The 15,391-nt window shown below is 31.7% G+C and overlaps 3 protein-coding genes and 1 pseudogene across 3 annotated transcripts; all 4 read right to left on the reverse strand.

Annotated features, from left to right (window-relative positions):
- Positions 1–940: 940 nt before the first annotated feature.
- On the reverse strand, positions 941–4,640 carry LOC107627953 (uncharacterized protein At5g01610-like). The gene is made up of 2 exons (XM_088504137.1): positions 1,740–4,640; positions 941–1,166 (listed from the first exon to the last, which is right to left on the reverse strand). The coding sequence occupies exon 1, from the start codon at positions 2,253–2,255 to the stop codon at positions 1,752–1,754; it is 504 nt and encodes a 167-aa protein (XP_088360263.1). The 5' UTR covers positions 2,256–4,640; the 3' UTR covers positions 941–1,166; positions 1,740–1,751.
- LOC107626180 (uncharacterized protein At5g01610) lies at positions 3,657–4,205 on the reverse strand. Its single transcript, XM_016328997.3, has one exon. It carries the CDS (start codon positions 4,203–4,205, stop codon positions 3,657–3,659), a length of 549 nt encoding a protein of 182 aa, XP_016184483.1.
- Positions 4,641–5,476: 836 nt separating the features above from the next.
- Positions 5,477–6,148, reverse strand: LOC107626181 (uncharacterized protein At5g01610). The gene has a single exon (XM_016328998.3). The coding sequence runs from the start codon at positions 6,036–6,038 to the stop codon at positions 5,541–5,543; it is 498 nt and encodes a 165-aa protein (XP_016184484.1). The 5' UTR covers positions 6,039–6,148; the 3' UTR covers positions 5,477–5,540.
- Positions 6,149–12,933: 6,785 nt separating this feature from the next.
- On the reverse strand, positions 12,934–14,376 carry LOC148575438 (uncharacterized; annotated as a pseudogene).
- Between the last annotated feature and the right edge of the window lie 1,015 nt (positions 14,377–15,391).

Genomic DNA, 15,391 nt, shown 5'->3' on the forward strand with positions numbered 1-15,391 from the left:
CAAGAAAACTAAATACAGACTCTACGGAATAAAGTAGTTTCTTCTTTGCAACAGAGAGCTAAATCAGATGACAAAATAAGTTGCATCTTAAAAACTTGCATCAAGTTCAAATCCCAATTAAGACTGGGATGAGATTTAAAAACCTCGTAATGTGGGTGTATAGGCATGTGAGTAATATAATGACCAAAAAAATTAATTCCTTCTTCATCCTCATTGAGGAACTTAGCTGATTCCGAGATAGTTCCTTCTAATAAGACAATCAGTATATCTGTTGTTCTCTCTGTAAACATGTAAATAATAAACACTAATTTCTACTTTTCGGCTCATCAATTCTTGAAACAAGAACATCGAGGTGATTGCCGAGGTTTCTTTCTCCATTGATCAAGTTCATTACCACTGCTGCATCTCCTACCTCCAATCTTCGAAAACCCATAGTCCAGGCGAGCTTCAAGCCCCACAGTTCATGTTAAGTTAGCAAAGATGGTTGCATTGCAAGCTTGCCCAACGATTGCAAGGCGTGATATTGGTGAATGGGTTATGCGAGTAGTTAGCAAAATCTGGGTAGTTTTTAGGTCCATCATTATTGCATTAAGCAATGAAATGAAGTTTACACTATTTGGAATTCCAGATATTTGATCCACAACACTTTGTACACCATCTTTATTGCATTATTAAGTCATCTCCACCAAACAAACAGATTTTGACAAATTACATTTTGACATTTCTGATTTCTTAGTAGTTTTTATTACTATTTCACACTTTATATATACTATTATTCTAAAATAAGTTTGAGAATTTTTCTCAAAACTTCCCTATGCCACACTACAATTAAGTTGCTTATCCAGAGAATTTCCCAATACTGTGCATATCAAACAATTTTCAGATTTTGCTTATGCATAGTGTATCAAACAGAAATTACTGTAACAAGATCTATGGTATACAGGTAAACAACCTCCATCAGAATAAAACATCAGTGATTGATTCCCATATCCTCTTCATACAAATTGATTAATATAAGCTACAATTGCAATTTAACATGCCATTATAATAGTCCTGTTCTTCAAGACACTAAGCAAAACCACTACACTGTATTTATTTTGTGGTTTAAATGCCAGATCTAGAAAGAGCATTGCAGTGAAAATCGAAAATGTTCCAATCCTTATTCCCTGGTGAATATGATCAAATCAACCAAATTAATTAAGCTTTTTAACAGTCCAAAAGCACAGAATAATGAATCACACAGAAGCAAAAACAGCTTAGGAAAATACCACATGAACATACACAAGGCCCCTTCCCTTTTTTGTTACTGAAAGCATAGTTCATCATGTTTGAATCCATACAAAAAATAGCATTTGAACAATCAAAAGTGACTCTATAAACATGTCAAGCTGTCAACATCATTGTAGCAAAAACTGACAAAATTCTGACTCTCTATACTATTGTTTAAGAGAAATTCTTTTGGATTTTGTGATTATGTCACAGCATGACAGCAAGTCGAATAACAAATTTCTTATTCGATTCAATTTTAATTTTTAACAATAGCGGAAAGAAGTACCTAAGAATCCCTCAAGTTTTTTTAATTTTAACATAATAATAACCTAATTATCAAGCAAGAACATGCACAAAATAAACCACCAATCAAAACTATGCAATTGATTTACGATAACACTATTCAGCTGTAAGCAACACAAAATCCACAGAGAAACCTAATTAATTTTCTGAAAAAAAATAAATTATACTTTTTTTAATTTCTACGATGACGAAACCGATGGATTCCTCAACTTAAGCTTCCTCACTCGGAAATCGTCGTCGTCGTCGCAGTTCAATCCGCAACCGCACCTTGGCGACACGAAGAAGTTATCGAGCGGGAACGAAGCGGAGGCGATTCCAACGGAGAAATCGAGCTCGTCGCCGTTACGCACAACCTCGACGATGTTAAGCCAGAAGAAGAGGACCTTAACGGAGACGCCGTTGAGCTCCGTTAGCTTGTCTTTCGAGATAATGCCACTGATCGTTGATTTGTAGCTAAGCTCGTAGGAACCTTCCAGAGAGAAGCTGCAGGTTCCGTTGAGGAACGCGCGGAATTTGCCCGTGGATTCGTCGAGTTCGTAGCCGGTTATGCCTTCAGGGAGAATTCCCGAGGGGAAATCGTAGCTCGCGAGAGCCTCGTATGCGGTAGGTTCTCCGGCGACGGAGGAAGTGGTGAGCAGCGGAGAGAGGAGGAGGAAGAGAAAAATGGCGGTGATCGGAGCCATGGCGGTGTTTTTTTTTTTTTTTTTGGGGGGGGGGGTGGAAGGGTTTTTGGTTCAGTTTTTCGGGTAGTATGAAATGAAACTATGAATGAAAGAAGAAAGAAGTGGGGACTGGGGTTTAACAAAACGACGTCGTTTCGTTTGTTTGGTGGATTAAATTAAATGGATCTGACTGTTTGGTATGTGACTCATGACACAGCTGTGTTAGAATTGGATTACCATGTGTTTTTTGTTGGCCCAAAATGAGCGTCGTAAGAATGCATTGATTAATGAATGATTTAAATCTAAAAATTCCAATTAATTTAATAAAGGAGGAAGGGACAAAAGTACACCTAAAAGTTCGCAAGCTGGACACGATTAAACTTTAATCATTTAACGAGTTACGCATGCACACCATTTATACACTCCGACCGTAACTCATTAAATGATTAAAGTGTAATCGTATCCAGTGTGCAAACTTTCAAGTATACTTTTATTCCTTCTTTCTCTCCATTTTAGGATCTGAAAGAGAACTAATAAATAATTACATCATAATTGAATATTCTTTTTTTTTTTTCACATTTTCAATCCTAAATCCACTTAAATTGTCAAAAAGAATTAGAAACAAACATAACCATAGAGTCCAGCCATATTTTCCCACCTAAACCAAGCACCTGGAAAGTGGATACCCATGTGATCATCAGCTTCGGATCTCTAAGCTGCGAAATGTTTTCAATTATCATCATTTTGATGATTTGTATACGGAATCGACAGAATTCTCTTTTCCGTTAAATAATATTCATGATTAATATGAAATAGATATCACACTTCATCCATTGATAAAAAAAAATGTACATTAACTCGATGTATAAGATCGATCAACCATCTAACGATTCGCAATATCGTTTTCACGCGAAAATATCATCACGGTTGTCACTCTCCAAGTTACACTTATTAAAAGGAAAATAAAAATAAACTATACACATACATGCTTAATCAAATGTACTTTCCACTTTCCACATAAATCATGTGCGAAAGGACAACACACAAACTAATAAGTACAAGAAAACATGTTAAGTTAGTGAAGTATAATATAATCCATTTTATGTGTAATTAACTAATTATATTTAAGATTTCGTCACTTATACATATTGTGACATTCAATTATTAAGTGTGACAAATACTTCATTTTATGACAAAATCAATTGATTGGCAAACTCACAAAAATTTCTCTAAACAAATCTCATAAGAACTTATGAAGAGAACCATAAAAGGCTATTAAAACAAACCTTAGTCCCTTTCACCATGTTGATATGGAAGATGAAGTACTAAAAAGTAAAAACTTCCAAATACAACATCAAAACCATGATATAATCTTATTTAACACACCTAATTAACAAGTTCTCTCCGATCCAACAACCCTAATTAAGAAGACATAACATAATCATGTGATGACATGTTCCCATGATTAATGACCTTATTAGCCAAATTTACACAATCAAATCCACAACCACAAGTGGGAGACTCATAGAAATTACTAACCGCAAAATCAGCAGATGCAATCCCAACCGAGAATTGTAACTCATCGTCAACACGTGTCACCGACACAATGTTCAACCAAAGGAACAAAACCTTAACCTGAATACCACTTAAGTTAGAGATCTTGTTCTTGGTGATGACACCTGTTATGGTTGACTTATAGTTCAAATCATAGGACTCAATCTTGAACGTGCAAGTGCCATCTAAGTAAGCTTTGAAGTTACCCGTGGAAGGGTCTAATTCGTAGCTTAGAACACCGTTTGGGAGAAGCCCAATTGGGAAGTTGAATTTTTGAAGAACATCATAAGCAGTTAAGGTGGTTGTGTTTTCTTCATTAGAGGATAATGATGGGGTTGAGATGAAGATCAAGATCAAGGTTGTGAGAAATATTAGATTTCGGGATATGGGTTTTGCTTGAAAATTGATAGTACCCATTTTTTTCTTTTGGGTTTATGGGTGTGTTACTGTGTTGTGAGTGTGAGGAACATTTTGATTGATGATGGTGTTACTTGGATTCTTTATTTTGTTATTATTTTCTAGACCGTAGATTCCAACTACCATAATGGATGGTGATATTTTAGTTCCCAGTGGACACGTGGAAAGACCAAAAAGCATGTTGGATTTCAGATAAATTTTAATTTTCTCCACACCCACGAGTTTGACTAATTGACTAATAGCAACTCGTGTAAGTTTGGGTTGGGCCTCTTATTCAAAGATTTGAATTTTTTAAATTTTGAATTTTATTTTAAAAGAGAAAATATAATTTTTTATTATTTATTTTATAGATAAAATAAAAAAAATATAAAAAAAATTATTTAAAAATAAAAAATTATATTTTATTCTCTAAAATAAAAATTTAAAATTTAAAAAATTTAAATTTTATTTAAAGAGGGTGTGTTCTTGTAAGCATCAAAAAATAATTATAGAAATTGACCATGCGATTATTTTTATGTAAAATTATTAATTAAAATTATTAAATAATAATTTAATATATTTAATATATTAAATTATTGTTTAATAATTTTATATAAAAATAATTGTATGTAAATTTTTATCAAAGAAAATACTAGATATAAGATTCTATATATAATATAATTTGTGCATTTATTAATATTTCTTTTTAATGAATTAAATTTCTCCAAGTAATAATTCAACATGCTTAATTTAAATATTTAAAGAAATATAAAATCCTATAAACTCTATTTCTATAAAGCTTAGATAACATGTATATGAGAGTATGTAGCTTGTGCGGCTATCGAAAATACACGTATCTATACATTATACTGAAAAGAACAACTACACAATTACTTAGAATATTCTTTTTTAAAAACAAATATTACATTAATTAGATGAGGTATCAAAGGACGGAAAGTATTATATTTTATTTTAAGTAGCATTTCTCGGTAGATACAATTATTTAAAACTAAGCGGACAGTAAAATAAAAAAGTCATGACACAAATTATTTATTTACTTATAGTAGGACCACCATATTAATGTTACGATATTATATAGTACCGACTTTATAGAAAAAAGAGAAAATAAAATTAAAAAAAATTGAAAAAAACGCCAAAAGCTGCAACGATGTGCTCAATGTAGAAGTGGAGGTGTTTGATAAATGATAAGAGCAAAGACAAAATAAAGCGATGCTAAATAAATACATTGTAATTTGTAAGATGAAAAATCATAACATATGATAAGATATTAATTAGGTGAAAACCCATATCCAATCTTAAATCATTCAAGAGTTTTGGACTATGCAAAATGTTGAATTAAATTGAAGAGAGGGGAAGAGTGTTAACAGTGACACAATCGAATCCACAGCCACACTGAGGACTCTCATAGAAATTTTCAACTCCAAAATTGGCAGAAGCAATACCAACAGAGAATTGAATCTCATCGCCGTCACGTTTGACTTCAACTATGTTGAGCCACAAGAGAAGAATCTTAACACTAACACCCTTAAGATTATAGAGCCTACCTTGTGTTATAACACCGGTTATGGTGGACTTGTACTTTAGGGTGTAACCTTCAATAGAAAACGAACACGTGGCATCCATGTATGCAGCGAACTCGCCGGTTTCTTTGTTGAGTGCATACCCAATTATACCCTTTGGGAGAAGACCGACAGGGAAACCGTATTGTTGGAGAACATCATAGGCTGATAGCTTCTCATCTTCGTGAATTGAAGAAGCATGTGATGATGATGATTTGAGAGAGAAGAGGAAGAAGAGAAGGGAGAAGAGGAATTTGGTGGTGATTGAAGACATGGTTATTGTTAGTGTGATGAAAATTTCAAGTTAGGAAGGTTGGATTTGAATTGATGAAATACTCGTCTTTAGAGATATTTTGGATTTGTTTTTGTTGTGGGAAGATGAATGTGGTGTTATATAATAAAATATAAATGGGAAAGTGAGACGAGAGAAAGGGATTCTTCGAGCTCTGGTTCGGTGGAAAAGTCAAAATAATAATAAAAATTGATTATGTAAATTTTGGATATTTATTTTTTAATTAAACTTTATTAGAATTATTCTTATTTAATAAATTGATATTTTTTATTTTGAATAAAATTAATTTATTTTATAATAAAATTTGTAGGTAGTCACCAGAAAAATATAAAGTCACCAAAAAAATAATAAAATTTGTAAGTGATATAGTTGTCTAACATATATATATTAAAAATAAAAAATACCTATTTATACAATATAAATAATTTAAAAAGATTAACAAATAAAAATTTGTTAAAAAATTATATTTAAATTTTATCGGAGATAATTTAGTGTTTACTCTTGGAATAATAAATGGAGAGCTGCATATCTATGTGTGTTATTTCTTATATTCTTAATATATATTTTATATTTGAGTTATGCTACGTGTACATCAAAATCAGCCAATAACGTCAGCTACCGGTATAAAATACATGTTAGAATACAAATAAATATTAAAAATAAATTAAACCACACATATATTTATACACAAATACATTAGTAACTGATTTTAGTGGCTGATTTTAGTGTACAAATAACATTTTTCTTTATATTTTATATTGATTTAATGGCTAATGTTTTTTATAAAAATATAATAGTTGAATTTTTGGTTCGTAAAATTAAAAAAAAAAATAATAATAATATTTCTATTATTTAGTTTGATTCTCTGTTATGATTTTAATATTTTAAATAAATTTTATTTATCACCTAATATTTAAAATAAATTTTAATTTTAAAATTAAAATATGACACAATTTTTTTTTTTTTGGAAAAAAACTACACTAGTATTTAAAAAAGTAGTGTGTTTGTGTTAACACCATTTAATTCGGAATAGTTAAGCACATCCTACTCCTAGATTGAAAATATACCTTTTTTCATGAAAAGGAAAAGTTTTTTTTTTTTTTTCTTGATTGTTTAATTTTGGGTGCATCTTTTTTTCTCAATTGTTTCATTGTTTGTACCAACTTCACCTTCAACTTCAACATGACAATCATCCGAGGGACCAGCCCCATTGTTTTGCTGAGCTATTCACTTCAACTTCAATCTTTTTTTTATTTTTACGCATGGTATAGATCTGTATCTACCATTATTAATTAATATTCTAATAATTGCGAGAAACTCGCGTAGCACGTGAGAGATGTGCATTTTGAGAAAAAGGTCTTTGTCTGTATCAGAAAACGAGACACAAAATTTAAAGGAATTACAAATTAAACGCCCATACAAACTTTATAAAATATAGGGTAATATATGTTTTTATTATTAGTAAAACAATTTAAATATTTTATTTTAATATATAAATACATAATATTTGTATTGAAAACTAAATTTGTATCTTTTTAAATTTTTTTAACTAATAACGTTAACATATATCCTTAAATCAGATGTTAGCCGTTAACTAAATTCATATAAATCTGACAATATGTAATATTTAACTAGCTTTTCTGCATTCTCGTGAAATAATCACTAATGTCTATAAGATAGTGACGAATAAAAATACCTTTCAAGTATTTATTTTATTAATTGCTGTTGATGTCAAGCAAAAGATGAATATATAGGTAAGAAGTAGGAGTGCATATACATTGGATAATATTCTCATATTCGTGGTAATTATTTGTATTTAATTTTAATTTTGTGAACATTATTCGATTCATAAAATTATCAAATAGGATTATATTAAATTTGTACTATGGTAGAATCAGATTATAGATTTGATAATAATATCTGTGGATCTAATTTGTAGATTTGCATATTCGTATGTCTCATATAAATAATATAGTTTATAATATTTTATTTTTAATTTCTTATATTATACTTTAACTTAAAATAATTAAACTTAGATATTGTGTTATTATTAATTTTTTTATTCAAAAATTTTTTTATTAATAATATTTTAAGAGTAAATAGGCTTAAACATATGTGAAAAAATAAATTTTTTAGACATTTTTTTTGTAAAAACAATCAAATAGGGCCTTAAAACAGTTTTTTTTTTTAACTACGTGGATATCGTATCCGATCCGATCCGATCTGTGTGCAGCCATAGTAAAAAAGAAGAGTTAAGTACAATGTTGGTCCTTAAGGTAGGGACTGCAAATTCTTTTTCGTCTCCAACCTTTTTTTTGCTTATAAATCGTCCCTAAAGTTTAATTTATTTTTAAAGTCGTCAATCGGACAAAAATACCCATTTTCTTCTTCACCAAAATACCCAATTTCTATTCTAATTCTCATTCTTCTCCATCCACAGCAACAACAACAGTAAAATCACCAGCAAGACAGTAACAACAATAATAAAATCAACAACAATGAATCAAAGAAAAAACAATGAAATACAAGAACAATGAATCCAAATTTGAATCAGAAGCACAAGAACAATAAATCAAAAGCAAAAACAATGAAGCTATCTCTTTTTTTTTTTTTCTTCTCCAGCAACAACAATGAAGCAGAAGTATAAACAGAATGAGAAACAAAAGTTGAAGCAAAATTAAAAATAGAAATAGAAGCAGAAACAGAAGTAACAGAAACATCAAAATTTAAAAAACAAAAAATTAGATGCAGAATTAAAAACAGAAACAAAATAAAAAACATCAAAATTAGAAATAGAAGCAGAATCAGATATAGAAATAATAGAAGTAGAAGAACAAAGAAGACAGAGAGTGCAACAATGTGACGATGTAGAAGTAACAGATGCAGAAGACGTCATCGTTGCAGCAGCAACAACAGCAAGGAGGGCGAGAGTGCGACGCTGCGACGATGCTTGTTGAGGGACTGGGCAGACGATGCGACATATGCGAAGAAGAGGAACGGCGAGATTTGGCGGCGAAGACCGAACGACGAGCAGTAGCGGCGGTGGAGGATTCCCTTCTCCTTCTCTTCTCCACCTTTCCTTCCCCCTCTTATTCCCTAGGAAATCCCCCCTCTTCCTAGCGTGATTCCCTTTTCCTTATCCCGTTTTTCTTTTTTTTATATATATTTTTTTAGTTATGAATAATTTGGTAATAAAAATTAAAATTTTGATAAAAAAGATAATTTTAAAATTAAATTAAACATTAGAAACGATTTTGTAAAAAAAAAAGTTAGGGACAAAAAAAATTTTCAACTTCTACCTTAGAAACCAATATTGTAATTAACCCTAAAAAAATTACAAAAAATATCTATTAAAATTTTAGTGTTGATAAAATTATTTTTAAATATCAAAAAATAAAATTTCAAAAAATTAAAAAATATAATAAAAAATAATGTTGACTTTTTCTAACTAGTTGTAAATAATTTTGATATTTGATAAACATTTTGTAAAAAAGTTTGCTTGACATAAAATTATCGAATTCTAAAAATAAAAAGTTTTTTTTTTATGTTTTATTTAAAAAAATATAATCAAAATTGGATTGCTAAAGCTTTTTTTGATAATACATATATAATATTTAGTTATTTTTGTTAGGATATTTTATTATTTTAAATTTTAAGATTTTTTTGTTTGTGTTTATTTATTTATTTTGGCGTTTCCAAATAAATATAGTGAATAGATTCGGGCCACAATTTGTTGTTACACACAACCTTTCGCCACTTCGAAGTCCAACACTTGGAGAATTCTTTTAATATATAGTTTCAGATCGAAAGTAAAAAGACCATGATAAACAAAAAAAAGAAAGTAAAAAGACAAACATTGAGGATTCATGACGGATGAGATTATTAAAATTATTCAAATTTTTATTATGGAGAATAAATAAACTTTGATACTATGATCCAATCATCCAACAAAAATGCGATGAAGGCTAGATCAAGTTAATTACCAAGTATATTTATCTAATGTATTTTATCATACTTCCTAATATTTATTTTAGAGGAGTATTAGGGGGCAGCAGATTTTGTGAGTTATAATCATCAATTAGTTATTATTAATGTATTTAATGGTGTGAGATTTCATCTAACGGTAGAAAATCACTCTTTTTTTTTTTATTGACTAAGTACTGGCCAAATTTTAATAAATCTGCTGGCTAATGTATTATATTAAAATAAAGTGTACGTATACGTACTACGAAGGTAAGAAATGAGATATTTTTTTTCTCCGGGTCATAAGAAAATAGACTGCTTATTTGAACCTGAGTGGAAATAGGTCATAATTTATTTCGGAAAAATGGCCTATGTTTCTAGCTTATTAAGATATCTACCTAGAGACCAATAATTAGTTATCAACCTTTTTTTTTATTCAGGCCCGTTGGAATACAAGAAAAAAGACAACCTATTTACTCAATTATGATCCATGTGTCATAAAGGTTTAGTGTAATGACTTGACACAGCCTTCTTCGTTTATCCAAATTCAGAACCAATTATATAAAGATTAGGATTGGGATATAAAATAAAGTGAAAATTCATATTCAATTATCTTAACGTGAAGTTATTAGTTAAAAATTTGACATATTTAACTAAAATATTATCTAATAAATTTTAATTATCAACTTCACATAAAGACAACTGCTATTAAAGTGTTTACTATAAAATACATATTGATATGACTAATGACACCCAGTGTATATAGAACTATATGAACTTTAATTCTGATGTCGTTTTTGTTAGCTTATTATATTTGTAAATTATTGTTTTGCAGTAAAATAGTAGGAAAAGAAAAGAGTTTCTCAAATTTTAATTTACTAAGTAGTTGTAACGCTTTGTTAATTAACGTGAATGAAAAATTTTATATAAAAGAATAAAAGATAAATAGGTTCTTGACTTTTTTAAATGCGAACATTTTCGTTCCTTAAGATTGAAAAATACATTTAAATCTCCCACCTTATAAAACGCGTGACAATTATACCCCTTCGTTGAGTTGGGACTCAAAGCAGCAACAGAAAATGCTGACCTGGAGGGATGATGACAGAGCTGTCCGTTTTGCCTGACGATGTGGATGGGGAACAAATTATTAAAGGACAAATTCGTCCTTATGTTCCAAAACGACGCCGTTACCTAGAATGAGCCTTATTTGATCGAAATGCATCTACGAAGCCATGGCCATTGATGGTGCGATCGTCCATGATGAGTGAAAGGGATTCTTCATGCACAAAACCTAGAGGAAGGTCTTCATTCGTTGTGCTAGGAGGATATAAGCGAGATAGAGTTGTGCCAAAGTACTTCTGCGGTGTATACGTCATTCTGTACAAGTCAAGAACAACTACTAACCCTAACAGAATGTTTCTCGGGTGTCCATTCTTCAAGGTAATTTACTATTTTAGCAATAGTTGGATGAGACTGTAATGTGTCTAATTGAGTGATTTTCTAAAAATTTGCTCTAGGTTAAAGAACGTCACCGCCGGTTCTTCTGGTTTGATAAATACCTGAAAAAAATCAGGGCCATAGAGTCTGAAGCATTTTGGTGCTGTGGATGATGGTGAGGGAATAGAAGTTGAAGAACAGCTGTTTCAAAGGCAAAAATTGGAAAAAAATGGAGGATTTTTAGAGGAAGCTGTTATCTATTTAAAAGAAAAAATTCATGAATTTGTGGCATATTACTGTGATTAGTGTAGTTGTTGTTATTCTTGCTGTATATTTCTTAAAGGTTGAAGATGATTGATGTACCTGTAATTTCTACTAACTTTAAATCTCTTTCTTTCATTGTCTCCCACCCACTTAGCAATTCATCTGTTGTTGGATTTTATCCGTCTCTGTAACCGTTTCTCCTGGACTGGAGCAAGCTTTCTACTATGGTGCTCTAACAGCCTAATGTGCTTGATCATTTTTTTCATTAAGTAACACCTAATTTATTCACACATTGTCAACACTGGTTTAACTCTGTACTTCACTACTTTTACGTTAAAAATTTTGCACATGTTATTAGTAAGGTTATTCACCTTGGGTCCGTAGCTGAACAAAGCTTTAACCGAAGTGGCAGGTTTAAATTTCATCAAATATTCCCATACTGCCTTATTAACCCTCTTCATCTTCTTCATGGTCTCTTTGAACTCTGGTTTCGTTGTGTAATTAGCACACTCCCATACTATGTTTCTAATGTGCATGTTTTTGAACTGGTTAATGAAGTTTTTTCACATATGCATTACACAGTTTCGATGATGTGCTCTCGGCATTACCTCTTTTAAGGCTGGTAGCAGGCCCTACATAGAATATAATGATGCTATCACATAATATTGTCAAAACAGTCCAAAGTCATGCAATATGCTAACCATATTGATTGATTACTAGCCTAATCTACCTAAATATATTGACTTATTACTAGAATATAATGATGCAAACCACTTATTACTAGCTTAATCTACCTAAATAAACAGTGTAAAAGTCTAACCTCTTGCTAGTTGGACATAAAGTTCCAACCATATTGACTGGCATCACCCAAATCTTTCTGAAGCAGTGTGAGGAACCATTTCCATGATTCCTTAGTCTCTGATTTTGCAACTCTATATGCCACTACATAGAATTGGTTGTTCGCATCCTGTGCAACTACTGAAAGTAGTTAGCCTCCATGGTATGTCTTCAGAAAAGCTCCATCTAGATGGATGAAAGGCCAACATTCACTCTTAAAGCCTTGCTTACAGCCTTCGAAGCAGATATATATTTTGTCAAACACAGAGAGGGATTGTGGAATAGGCTTCACATCAACTCTTGTTGTCGACCTGGGATTACTCTTAATTATCTCTATCCTATAGTCCCTGAGCTTCCCATATTGTTCCTTTTCATTTCACATTATCCTCTCTTTGGCCTCTTTCATTACCCTGTAAACCATCTTCGGATGCACCACCAGGTTAAACTCTTCTCTAAGAAAGTCAATTGCCTCGTTAGTTGTCATATGAGGTTGACTTGCCATTCTCTTCTCCACTTTCTTACTGATCCAATGTTGATCAGTAGCATTACTACCCAAATTTCTAGCACATGTATGCTCTGCCTTGTAAGTCTTTACCTAGAAACATAATAGTATTTTGTTGTAGGATAGATGTGCCAATCAAGGACAGTCTTTACTTCTATAGCCAACCCTCACCCATTCCTTATCATTTTTTATCCACAGAAATTCCCTCCCTTCAGAAATAAACATATCTCTTACCACTTCTTTGAACCCATCAATGGTTGCAAACTTGGTTCTAATCTCAAATCTACCCTCCCCAAACCTATACTCATTATTAAAAACTGAAAATTTATGTTTCTCTTCCTCATCCTCTAAAGTCATTGGTATGTAAAGATCCTCTGATTCATACTCATAAATGGGGTCATCATCATCTGAAACCTCCTCATTCACATAGAGTCCAATTGGAGGCCTATCATTGGGCTGCACAGTAGACACAGCTTCTTCAACATGTACAGTAGACCTAGTTCTTTGTGACTTTACATTAGGCCCAGTTTTTTTAGGCTTGGCAGCGGGCCTAGTCCTTTTGGACTTTACAGTAGACCCAGTTTCTTTGGATTTTGCAATTGTCCTGGTTCCTTTGGCATCACTCCCACTTATACTTCTTGGTTCAGCTCTTTTTTTACTTTCACTTGACTCTATCCTTGTCCCTTCCTTGACATTGACCTTACTTTGTGGCAGGACCTTCTCCTTTCCTTTTAGAGTTCTTTTTCTCTTTGTATCATCATTTTCCTCATCACAGCTAGAATAATCATCATTAGAAATATTTTCTGAGACAGCCGGAGGAGGTTTATACAGTTCGTCCTCCCCACTATTATACCCATCATCTTTTATGGATGGTGATGACTGAAGCTCCCTCATGATGCTATCAACATCAATGTGATCATCAAATTCTTCGCTCCCATTTCTGCAGTAGCATCTTCTTTCACTATATGTGGCTCATCCACGGGGTGGTCAAAGTAAATGTAAAATTCATTGGTGCTTGAATTCCTCAGCTTGTTCTCTCGCATCTCATTTATTCCTACATCCCCTTTTAGAATGTGCAGTCCAGACTCAATGTCACTGCTTGTTAGGTCATACCAATAAACTGCCCTGTATGATGCATATCCCAGACCCTTGAACAATGTCACCAAGTTCCCAAAATTCACAAAGTCCAAGTTCATCTTCGAAAATTTTCAACTTTTTCACCAATATACTCAAGAGTTCCACTGGGTCCTCTACCAAAATGGCCTCCATGATAAAAAAAAAAAAAAAAAAAACAGGTATCACATATATATCATCCATCTATATTATCCACAACAACATAAATCAGACATTAAACCTTAGATCAAGTGCCTCAAATTTAGAAATCAGTAAACTCCACATAGCTTTTTTCTCATTCTTCTACCAGAGATAAAACATGTAATCACCCCTAAGCCCAATCCCATGCATTATATTGTCACAAACATTTAAACAACAACACACGTATACATGCGACTATTATCCTTACTTTTGTAGAAGATGGCTACTTCTTGCCAGACGAAGTTTGCTGTTCCCTTCGCCAACCACGACGTCCACTAAACACACCACCACTTTCAACTAGAGGAAGACGTTTTTTTTAGAGGGAGAAGAAAGCTGTTTGTCTTTTGGTAGGGTTTTTTGTAATATCTGGAGTGGTTTCTGAGTGTTATGGGAATTACGAAGGGTGAAATAAGGTGGGGGATGGTAACGGCATTGTTTTAAAGCATAAGAACGAATTTGTTCTTTAATAATTTGTTCCCCATCCACATCATCAGGTAAAACGGACAATTCAATCATCATCCCTCTAAGTCGGCATTCTCCGTTGTCGTTTTGAGTCCTAACTCGACGGAAGGGTCTAATTGTCACGCATTTTATAAAGTGAAGAATTTAAATATATTTTTCAATTTTGAGGGACAAAAATGTCCATATCTAAAATGGTCAGCGATCTATTTATTTTTTACTCTATATAAAATTATAGATGGAGGGCAGTTTTGTAACTATACCAGGACTAAGAAAATTTTAGATAAAATTATTAAGAAGTTTTCTCCTAAGGCACTTCAATTATGCCGTATAATCTACAAGACGCTTGTTTGTGTTTTGTTTTCCGTTTTCTATTATGTATTATGAATGTTATTATAAAACATATTTTTTTAAGTTTTTAATAATTATTAAATAATCTTTAATTAATTTTAACTACAACTTAATTTTTTATATATTATTTAATTATTAAATTTATTTTCTATTTTATAAATTATTATTTTATTATTCATCTATCATATTTATTAGCAATTAGAAATAA

The sequence above is a fragment of the Arachis ipaensis genome, chromosome B2, assembly GCF_059453495.1.
Source record: "Arachis ipaensis isolate K30076 ecotype BB chromosome B2, ASM5945349v1, whole genome shotgun sequence".
Lineage (NCBI taxonomy): Eukaryota > Viridiplantae > Streptophyta > Magnoliopsida > Fabales > Fabaceae > Arachis > Arachis ipaensis.

What these genes read in the sequence shown, in the direction of transcription:
- LOC107626180 (XM_016328997.3), bottom strand. Translation starts at nt 4,205, where the DNA reads ATGGGTACTATCAATTTTCAAGCAAAACCCATATCCCGAAATCTAATA.
- LOC107626181 (XM_016328998.3), bottom strand. Translation starts at nt 6,038, where the DNA reads ATGTCTTCAATCACCACCAAATTCCTCTTCTCCCTTCTCTTCTTCCTC.
- LOC107627953 (XM_088504137.1), bottom strand. Translation starts at nt 2,255, where the DNA reads ATGGCTCCGATCACCGCCATTTTTCTCTTCCTCCTCCTCTCTCCGCTG.